At 42.2% G+C, this 11,429-nt stretch overlaps 1 protein-coding gene across 1 annotated transcript; it reads left to right on the forward strand.

Annotated features, from left to right (window-relative positions):
• The first annotated feature begins 421 nt into the window (after positions 1 to 421).
• LOC106560379 (GDP-L-fucose synthase) lies at positions 422 to 9,803 on the forward strand. Its single transcript, XM_014123251.2, has 10 exons — positions 422 to 718; positions 6,013 to 6,173; positions 6,378 to 6,492; positions 6,864 to 6,992; positions 7,148 to 7,221; positions 7,472 to 7,605; positions 7,799 to 7,930; positions 8,046 to 8,125; positions 8,252 to 8,351; positions 8,566 to 9,803. The coding sequence occupies exons 2-10, from the start codon at positions 6,013 to 6,015 to the stop codon at positions 8,619 to 8,621; spliced, it is 981 nt and encodes a 326-aa protein (XP_013978726.1). The 5' UTR covers positions 422 to 718; the 3' UTR covers positions 8,622 to 9,803.
• Positions 9,804 to 11,429: the final 1,626 nt, after the last annotated feature.

Genomic DNA, 11,429 nt, shown 5'->3' on the forward strand with positions numbered 1-11,429 from the left:
ATACATGGCTACTGTTTTTCCCACATTTAGAGTGAGCCAGGATTTGTTGAGCCATTGTGAAACATTCTCCATAACTGATGTTAACTTGGCAGCCACTTGCTCAGCACTCTTTCCATGGATGTAGATAACCACCTGTCAGTAAACATCTGGATCCATGGCACACAGAAGAAGGACGGTCATAAAAAATATATAGGCTGAACAACAGGGGGCCAAAGATTGGAAATGGAATCTCAACAAGGAAACAGTTATGTGTTAGTCATATGTCAACCTGCCAATATTTAAAACCTGTGCACCTTTGTTGAGAGCTGAGAACTCGATTGTCACGGGGGTGAATGTCCCCTAGGAAGGGTATTTACAGATCTAGGAACGGCTTCCTCTCCCAGTCATCCTTTACCATTGGTGGAGAAAATGCTCAACTGACCCAAAATCAGCCTCCACTTGCGTAACGCCACTACTCCTTGCTGGGTCGTGTTTCCCCTCCTGTTCAGCTGGAGGCGGTACTCGCCATAATAGTTTCGTCGTCGCCCTAACCACTTCATTCATTGGGACTAGAATCCGGTCATATAAGCTTCTGACTTAATTTATTTTATTTTATTTCACCTTTATTTAACCAGGTAGGCTAGTTGAGAACAAGTTCTCATTTACAACTGCGACCTGGCCAAGATAAAGCAACTCATACATAGCTAGCTAGAAGAAGAATCAAGCTCTGGAGTAACTGGTAAGCAGAACACTTTTTATGTAACTGTAGCTAACTAAAAATCGTAGTTTTTATCCCATAAAGGGTGCTATCTAAAAGAGGAATTTGATTGAAGTTGTACTGTTACAAGTCTTGCTATGCGAACAGCATCCTCTTTTGGTAACGTTGGAGACTACTTTTTTTTAATTTTACCTTTATTTAACTAGGCAAGTCAGTTAAAAACTAATTATTAGGAACATTGTGTTAACTGTCTTGTTCAGGGAGAGAACGACAGATTTTTACCTCGTCAACTCGGGATTTCTATCTTGCAAACTATCGGTTATTAGTCCAACGCTCTAACCACTAGGCTAACTGCCGCCCCGAGCGGAGCATAGCGCTTGCAACGACAGTGGTTTCAAATCCTAGGACAGTGGTTTCAAATCCCAGGGCAGTGGTTTCAAATCCCAGGGCAGTGGTTTCAAATCCCAGGGCAGTGGTTTCAAATCCCAGGACAGTGGGTTAAAATTCCAGGACAGTGGTTTCAAATCCCAGGGCAGTGGGTTAAAATCCCAGGACAGTGGTTTCAAATCCCAGGACAGTGGGTTAAAATCCCAGGACAGTGGTTTCAAATCCCAGGACAGTGGTTTCGAATCCCAGGACAGTGGGTTAGAATCCCAGGACAGTGGGTTAGAATCCCAGGACAGTGGGTTAAAATCCCAGGACAATGGCGTCGGTTCAGCTAAATCTAGGGTATGACAAAGTGGGGGTGTGGAGAATTTTTTGGGGGGGAATTTGAAGCTTATTTACTAAATTTCTACACGATTTAGAAACATGCTATTTGGAGAACAGCAAAAACAAACAAATGACCCCAGTCGTTAATTAGGCCTATAACCGCAAGATTAGGTTTAAAGGTCTGTGGAACAGCATATACAATAACCACTACTCAAACTCGTCATAAATTGACTCATTTACCTATGGAACGGCGCATACAGTGAAACATGAAATACATGCATAAAAACATGCTATCAAGTCCCGACAAGGCCGATTTCAAATACCGACAGGATATTTTTTTCACCATAAAATTGTACCTGTAGGATTGCAAACATCAATCCATCGCATTTGCAGACTAATGACAGATGGGCTACTATTCTTAATGTGGTGAGTAGATTGCATTGCGTTATATTATTAGCTTAAATTATGACAATCACCATAAGCAAAACAGACCGTTTTGGGCCCGGTTTCACAAAAGCATTTTATGGCTAAATTCATCGTAACCGCCGATTTATTTTATTTATTTATCCGTTATTTTACCAGGTAAGTTGACTGAGAACACGTTCTCATTTACAGCAATGACCTGGGGAATAGTTACAGGGGAGAGGAGGGGGATGAATGAGCCAATTGTAAACTGGGGATATATTAGGTAGCCATGATGGTATGAGGGCCAGATTGGGAATTTAGCCAGGACACCGGGGTTAACACCCCTACTCTTACGATAAGTGACATGGGATTTTTAATGACCTCAGAGAGTCAGGACACCCGTTTAACGTCCCATCCGAAAGACGGCACCCTACACAGGGCAATGTCCCCAATCACTGCCCTGGGGCATTGGGATATTTCCGAACAAAGTTGACAATAAATAAAAAGTTGCCAATGTCTTTGCAATTGATACAAACAAGCGATGTATATAACATGATTCAAATGGAAACCGATATGACTGCATTAAAATATAAATACAGTAGGCTATATGCTCAAGATAGCCTACTACCTTTCTAAACAGCCTATCTTCTAAAGCTGTTGAAGACCATCGCCCAATAACTGCCAGATCCTCCTAGATTCGTTTTGTTTAGTTTTTTCTGTATGAGACTGAGTTTCAACGTGTAATGAAAAGCTCTAGCTTATTTAAAATAATAATTTAAATCATATTGAAATACATTTAATGTTAAATCAATTGTGTTCTATTTTGTCTGTAATTTGTCTCAATATATTTAATGATGCGGGGATTTAGTGCATTTTATTTAGAATCAACCGGCTCAATATTTTCAGCCATAGGTGGTAATAGCTCTGTATGAGCTGATCCGTCGTCAGTATTGTGAAATAATTATAATGTTAATGTAAGATTTGAATGGAGAAATCTGATCCGAGAGCAGCGCTGCCTTTCTTTCGATCCTTTAGAATCGACACTATGCCTCGACGCACCTATCGAACGTTCTCTGGGGGGGGGCATATTACAACTTCAGCCGTAGTAGGAAAGATGCATGTTTAAAACACTCGTAGTTTAAGCCTAAATTCCATCATTATCGGGAAACCGGACCCTGAGTAATGCAGGTCGCAGCACGTAGTGACATATAGCCATAATTAGACGTTTCTTCTCCTTTCGTTGCACGGGAAAAATGTCACCTTTTATAAACATATTTCATGCAATTCTACTACACTCTATATGACTGGAGAGGATAAGCAACATGTTTTTTCATATGACACAAATTCTAGCCTACTTAGCTGACACTGACAAACAGATCAGTAAAAATGACCTTGTTGCAACCATTGAATTGGTTGAATTTTGAGACATTCTGATAGGCCTAGGCAGACCTATTAACTGCTTTTCACTGACGGCTGCAACCAACCTGGACTTGAGTAGACATGACATAGTACATGTAAATACAGAACACTCCATTTAGTATATGTTACCTTTAGTATGGTATGTATTCATTTGTGGATGTCCATCATCCATTGCGTATGATATCTTATGAATTACAATTCATTTATTCAGGATTTATACTGAACAAAAATATAAATGCAACATGTAAAGTGTTGGTCCCATGTTTCATGAGCTGAAATAAAAGATCCCAGAGATGTTCCATATACACAAAAAGCTTATCTCACATTTGCTGCACAAATTTGTTCACATCCCAGTTAGTGAGCATTTCTCCATTGCCAAGATAATCCATCCACCTGAAAGATGTGACATATCAAGAAGCTGATTAAACAGCATGATCATTACACAGGTGCACCTTATGCTGGGGACAAAAGGTCACTCTAAAATGTGCAGTTTTATCACACAACACAATGCCACAAATGTTCTAGTTTTGAGGGAGTGTGCAATTGGTATGCTGACTGCAGGAATGTCCACAAGAGCTGTTGCCAGATAATTTAATGTTAATTTCTCTACCATAAGCAGCCTCCAACATTAGTTTTTGGAGAATTTGTCAGTATGTCCAACCAGCCTCACAACCGCAGACCACGTGTAACCACGCCAGCCAAGGACCTCCACATCCAGCTTCTTCACCTGCAGGATCGTCTGAGACCAGCCACACAGACAGCTGATGAAACTGTGGGTTTGCACAACCTAAATCATTTTTGCACAAACTGTCAGAAACTGTAACAGGGAAGCTCATCTGCATGCTCGTCGTCCTCACTCGGATCTTGACCTGACTGCAGTTCAGCTGTGGGGTTATGGAATGGGCAGGCATAAGTTACGGACAACTAACACAATTGCATTTTATCAATGGCAATTTTAATCCACAGAGATACCGTGACAAGATCCTGAGGCCCATTGTTGTGCCATTCATATGCCGCCATCGCCTCAGATTTCAGCATGTTTGGGGTGCTCTGGATCGACATGTACAACAGTGTGTTTCAGTTCCCGCCAATATCCAGCAACTTCGCACAGCCATTGAAGAGGAGTGGGACAACATTCCACAGGCCACAATCAACAGCCTGATCAACTCTATGCGAAGGAGATGTGTCACGCTGCATGTGGCAAATGGTGGCCACACCAGACACTGACTGGTTTTCTGATCCACACCTCTACCTTTTTTTGAATAATCTCGTCATGAAGGTAGTTTACCCGCACTGTATCTGCGAGCAGTTGGCTAGTGCGCACGTGCCAAGAACAAAAACCAGTAGAATTGAAAATGTGATGGAAACCCATTGAACTTGCACTTTAAAAAATAACACACAGGCATTTAGGGTTCGCTTTGCATTACCGTTTTTCAGACTATGTAGCATTTGCAAAAAAAATATTTTTAGTTTATTTTGCCCACTGGCATTTATGTATATAATATTTACCATACATAATGAAGAGATTCCTTATATATACACACTTTGTTTTGATCTACACTGAACAAAAATAAACGCAACATGCATAATTGTCATTTTTTTTGTAATTTAGCAGACATGCTTACACTTGTATAAGCATTTTTTACTGGTCCTTCATGGGAATCGAACCCAAAGCCCTGGTGTTGCAAGCGCCATGCACTACCAACTGAGCCACATGGGACCGTATTGAGTAACATTTCATATAAATCAATTACAATAAATAACTAGGCCCTAATCTATGGGTTTCACATGACTGGGAATACAGATATGCATCTGTTGGTCACAGATACCTTTTTATTGATAGGAGCAATATAATTTTTTATTTGTCAAATGACAGCCAAGCATCGATTATCATGTCACCATAATAAGACCCTCAATATTTATTGAAAGGAGCATCGAGTTCATCACTGGGCACTTTCACCACCCTGTGAACTTCATCATAATTAGTTTCATCTGTAGCTTAATAAACTGTGTGCTTTCCCGAGTCGTAGTGGGAGGACCACACAACAAATCATCGCGTGACTCAAGTTTCTATTCGATATGATGATTATTATATCAATATTTGCGTGTAAACGTGTTTCCATGCAATTTCTCGCATAATTATTTTTACCGATGCAAAAAAACACCAAACCTATCAAATTGTCTGTCGATATTTATACAGTTGTACTCGCATTTCCTGTTTCCATGAACCCAGTCGTGATTTTTCATGCATCAGGTAATTCACCTGCATGAAATGGTTGGATGGAAACCTGTTTCGTGACAACCTAAACATTTGTCATGACAGTTGGTAACAGGGATGTTCACATGGCACAGGCAAGTAAAAAGCAACATCAGGAAATGTCTGTCTGTTCAGTCCACAACCTCTTGAGTTGGATTCCTTGGTTACTGGAATTAAATATGTCATTACAAAGCTCTGGGATAGTCATTGTTCTTCCCTACTTGTCCTGGTTAGTGTACAGTATGTGACGCACACCAATCCTTTGAGAAACTGTAGAATAGGTTGATGTTACCTAGGCCTACTTTCTCTGTAAAGAGGTAGTCTTCAGCTCTGTTAGTAACTCGTGTTTAATTGATCATTGAATTCATCAGTCATTTCAGGGGAAATCCTTTGTAAAACTTTAGCCTACTTTCAGAGCACATGACCTGCAGATTGTAAGCCTTTCACTCTTTGTTTCTGTGTTTCTCTCTCCTACAATTTCTTTCTTTCTTTACCCCCCCCATTTCCCTCCCCCTCTGTGCAGATGGGAGATAGCATGGTGGATCAGAGCGGTCCTATGCGGGTGTTGGTGACTGGGGGGACTGGTCTTGTGGGCAGGGCCATAGAACATGTGGTCAAAGAAGAGGGAGGAGCGAGGGAGGGAGAGGAGTGGATCTTCCTCTCATCTAAGGATGCAAACCTCATGTGAGAGCTACTCGCGCACACACATACGCACTCACACATAGACAGACACACGGTATGCATGCACACACATGTATATACACAGGCAACACATACACACCTGACCCTCCCCTGTTCAGTGCTAACTGTGGGTGGTGTTGTAGCGCAGCCTCTGAGTGTTTGAAAAGTCAAGCTGACGTGTGTGTGGGTTTGTGTATGCTCACTCAGGGACATGGGTGAGACGCAGGCAGTGTTTCTGAAGCACCAGCCCACCCACGTCATCCACCTGGCAGCCATGGTGGGAGGGCTCTTCAAGAACATGAGGGCCAACCTAGACTTCTGGGTAAGAGGGGATTCAGGAGGGGTAATGACAGAGGGTGCATCTCCAGAAATGTGCACTTGCTCAATTTGTCACCTTATTTTGAAAATGGTGGAAACTGCCTCCAGCCAATCCTTTGTTTTTAAATCTAATAAGGAGAGGGTGCAAGTGCACACTTCTCGAAAATGTTAGAGGAAAAGGGCTCAATGTTTATTTACCGATTTCAGGCTTCATCCCAATTGGTACTCTATTCACTATGGGCCCTGGTCAAAGGTAGTCCATTACTAACTAGTTCATAGGGTGCTAATTGGGAACCTGGTTAAACCTTATCCATCCATGTGTGTGATTTTGTTCATGTTTATTTACCAACATATCCATCCATGTGTGTTCTCCAGAGGAACAACATCTACATCAATGACAACGTCCTGCAGGCAGCACACCAGGTGGATGCTGTCAGGGTGGTCTCCTGTCTCTCCACCTGCATTTTCCCTGATAAGACCACCTATCCCATCAATGAGACCATGGTAGTGTGTGTGTGTGTGTGTGTGTGTGTGTGTGTGTGTGTGTGTGTGTGTGTGTGTGTGTGTGTGTGTGTGTGTGTGTGTGTGTGTGTGTGTGTGCGTGTGTGTGTGTTGTAGACATGATGGTAGTTGACTATCTCTTACTTATTATCTTGCAGATCCACAACGGCCCTCCTCACGAGTCTAACTTTGGCTACTCCTATGCTAAGAGAATGATCGATGTCCACAATAGGTGTGTTGGTGTTTTATTGAACCTTCATTTAACCAGGAAGTCTTCTTTTACAAGGGAAGTGTGTGTGCACTATTTTGCTATAGATGTCCTCTGCGGGCCCATCCAGAATGGCCTTGTGGGCCTCCTGAACCCTTGACCCTTCAGCTGCTCAGTGACCTCTAGAAGGGAGTCAACATGATCTGTGCATATTCAATAATAGTGTGTGTGTTCAATGTTTGTGGATTATGTTAGGTGTGTGTTTGTCTTGCAGGGCGTATCACCAGCAGCGTGGGCGGTGCTACACAGCAGTGATACCGACCAATGTGTTTGGCCCTCATGATAACTTCAACATCGAGGATGGACATGTACTTCCAGGCCTCATACACAAAGCCTACATTGCTCAGAGTAAGATGACTACACAACTCTAAACTATCACTCTCTAGTTCTTTATTCTTCAGCTAACTGTTTTAATCTATACAGTATACCTCCCTACAAGGATCGGTATAGCCACATTCCTTCTAACAGGCCTTTACGTGTGTGTGTGTGTGTGTGTGTGTGTGTGTGTGTGTGTGTGTGTGTGTGTGTGTGTGTGTGTTAGAGGAGGGTAGTCCATTGGTGGTGTGGGGCTCAGGAACTCCCAGAAGGCAGTTCATCTACTCATTGGATCTGGCTCGTCTCTTCCTCTGGGTGCTGAGAGAGTACCCTGAGGTGGACCCCATCATACTGTCTGGTGAGCATACACATACTCTCACTTTCTCTCCCTCATATATACTCTCGATCTCACACACACATTTAACAACAGTATTTTCAGGCTTCAGTGTTCATTCTCCCTCTCTGTATTTTAGTTGGTGAGGAGGAGGAGGTGTCCATCAAGGAGGCAGCAGAGGCCGTTGTCGAGGCACTGGGGTTCAAAGGTCAAGTGACTGTATCCTTTCACCTAGGTGCATGTCCAGATATACAGCTCAAACACAGTCCCTCTCTCTCTTTCATACTCACTTGCTCTCACACACTCACTCATTCAGTGCTTGATTCCCTAACCCCTGACCTTCAGTATGACACAACTAAAGCAGACGGTCAGTTCAAGAAGACAGCCAGCAACGCCAAGCTGCTGCGGTACCGCCCCAACTTCACCTTTACCCCCTTCAAACAAGGTACCTACCTTCCCAACGTCAGCAATTTGAAAAACCCCAAAAGTAGATTGTGCAGATTTATTTGTGCATTTAACCAAAAACTGTGCAAAAACAATAATGTGTATTCTGCCATCTTTATACATGTTCGCCACTGACATATCAAATAAAGATGTCTGCTGTTTGGTTTCTGATGCTGAGTCTCCTATCCCCCCCAACCCCCAAATCACACGCACAGCCTTGAAGGAGACATGTGATTGGTTCGTGGCCAATTACGACACCGCCCGCAAGTGAAGATTCCTCAACTCTGATTGGCTGTTAGGAAACCAGTCCTAGGAAGGAAGGAGCAGGAAGAGGGGACTGTGATGGAGGGGTCAGGAGGAGTGGAGTTGAAGGTTCTAGAACTGACAAAGAACGTAGGACTCAGAGCATACATGAAGAACATTATCTGCCATTAAATGAAGTCCTGTTAGATTGATGTAATGTGGTCCTGATCATGTTGCTGATATTCCATGAAGAATGCGTAGAGTGTAGGCTGGGCTAATCGTTCTGTTTTAACACTCAAACAGCATCCTATTCCTATATCAGTTGTATTCAAACGATTTGTGAAGGTCTGGTTGGCTATTGTAATTAATCGGCGTTATAATGAATCCTCAACCCATTCCAACCCAAACTGTTCACACCCCTTTTGTTGGCAGAGAGAAATTAGATGTTTTAAAGCTAATTTCCTGCAATTCGACACATCTTATTTGTTGATACTCCAGGAGTTGAATCCTGACTGTATTGACCCCATTCTGAGTCTAGATCCAGCCTGCAGTCCACCTGTTGAGTATAGCTGCCCTATATAGTACACTACTTTTGACCAGAGCTCTATGGCACTACGTAGGACAGGGGTGGGTAACTCCAGTCCTCCAGGGCCTGATTGGTGTCACACTTTTTCTTCATCTCTAGCAAACACAGCTGATTAATCAAATGTCATTCTAAACTGAAGATCATGATTAGGTGATTATTGGAGTCAGGTGTGTTAGCTGGGGCAAAACTATGACACCAATCAGGCCCTCAGGGACTGGAATTGCCCACCCCTGATGTAGGATGTGTCCCAAATGGTACCCTATTACCTATCTTGTCTGGAGTGATTAGCAGGACTCCTATCTCCTCTATAACCATGTCTACACCATAGGAATAGAGTGGGTATAATGGACTTAGACTAGTTCTTTGTCCATAGGATTTCCTCAATGTCCACCCAATATGGCAACAAAATAGATTTGTCCACAAATTAACCACAATAGGAAGGCTTTGGTGAATTCTGTTGGGTTCCCATTTTGAGTGGGTTGTTCACTACTCAATGTGTCTACTGTATCATATAGGATACCAGGTGGTTTTGGATATTTTCTTTTATATCTTTCTTTACTAAATACAAGGGTGCAATATGTAGATGAGTGGTGGGCTGAGAGAATAAATCAATGTTTATTTTAACTGAGTCTGGGTGTCATTTTAGCACTACTTTGAGTCTTGTTTTAGTGCAGAACAGTGTTTTGTGGCTCTGGGGTGAAGTTTTCCCTGGGTTCAGACCCTGGATCAGCTTACCCTAACCATTAGTGGGTCAAATCAACCAGATCTGCATCTAGGGGTAACTTCATTCAGTCAAACCTGCCAACATGCACGCATTTTGCGTACCAGCTACGCAATTCTCTGTCCATGTACGAGATCCGAGTTAAAAGTACGCAGAAATGAATAGGGCCTGATTTTTGAGGGGGTTTTACATTTTAATTTAAAAAAATATCCACTGAGAATCTAACATCCCGATTCTCGAGCTGCAACACACAGACATGTACGGAGTTTGTGTCAACGGACATGAAGATGAATACGTCATTATTCGCCGTAGCTACCCCATGTCTGTACCTTCTGTTTGTTGTGAGGCTGAGTTTGCTGACTGTCAGCTGTACCTAAACACATGGACAAATCCCCTTTCGTCTCCGTGTGTGGCAAGATAAACACTAACTGTTTCAAGCTAACACAAGACGGACATTCAGTGGGCTCTAAAGTGCCAGCAGTTCACTAGCATTTGCCAGTGAAAGAATTTAACTGCAAATACGAAAAAGAACTGGTCGCATTTGTGTGAGTGTGATATACATTTAATTCTGCATCTCAGTTGTATTTTCCACGTAACATTACGAGGATCACGCAAGCTGATAGACTAACTGTATTTATGTTCCACGTCACAAAAAGCATTACAAAAGTATAACAAAAATAGAAACAATGGAGTCGGGAGTTTAGAAAACTGCGCGATAAAGAATGAATAGTTGTCCGGTATTAGCTATAGAGGCAATGCTTCTAAAATGCTTTTGCACTAAATTAGATTTGATTAATTTTGAAAATCTGAAATGATGTATGGGCTGCAAAGAAATTCAATAGGCACCTTTCATAGGCTGAAGCAGCGGACTCTTCTAGCGAACAGAGTTCAGATTCCCTTTGTGGTAGTCTACTTAAGCTTTGTGTGGCCAGTTTGCTGACTGTGTCGATGCCATCATTTGTTTTTGTGTTTTCAAAATTATTTAGCTTTTAGTGTTGATTAGGAAACCGTGTCTAAAAAAGCGATCAGACTCACAAACATTTTTTGTACATTGTCCCTGTCCACAAAGTTAAAACAAAATAAAAACACTAGGAAGCAAACAGAACCAAAATGGGGAGGGACCTACCAAAACATTTCACTGAAGACTTTTTGCAATGAAAACAAGTTTCTAATGGACAAATTCAGGTAGGTTCCCGTTTCATTTGCTTCCGTTTCGGTTTGTAGTGAATACCCCCCTGAATTGGTCCATTTGCAAAACCAACATTTGTTGCGAACCAGTTTGCTACTATGTGCACTAATGAAAAACACCTCAGGTTATGGAGACGCATCATATTTACAATTAATACATATTTATCAGAAGTGTAAATTATCTAACAATGCATTGAGAGCCCACGGTATATTGTGACTAACACACGGTTTAAGGTAGTGTGGTGGATCCAGCCTGAACGCTACATTGACTTTTATTTCACTTGAAAAAAAAGAAAAGACAAAAGGTGAACACAGGGATCAGGCTGGTTCCACTAGGCTAG

This window comes from Salmo salar, chromosome ssa10, assembly GCF_905237065.1.
Source record: "Salmo salar chromosome ssa10, Ssal_v3.1, whole genome shotgun sequence".
NCBI lineage: Eukaryota > Metazoa > Chordata > Actinopteri > Salmoniformes > Salmonidae > Salmo > Salmo salar.

What these genes read in the sequence shown, in the direction of transcription:
- LOC106560379 (XM_014123251.2), top strand. Translation starts at nt 6,013, where the DNA reads ATGGGAGATAGCATGGTGGATCAGAGCGGTCCTATGCGGGTGTTGGTG. An exon ending in ATCCCATCAATGAGACCATG is followed by an intron (nt 6,993 to 7,147) that starts GTAGTGTGTGTG and finishes ATTATCTTGCAG; the next exon opens with ATCCACAACGGCCCTCCTCA. An exon ending in GGTTCAAAGGTCAAGTGACT is followed by an intron (nt 8,126 to 8,251) that starts GTATCCTTTCAC and finishes CCTGACCTTCAG; the next exon opens with TATGACACAACTAAAGCAGA.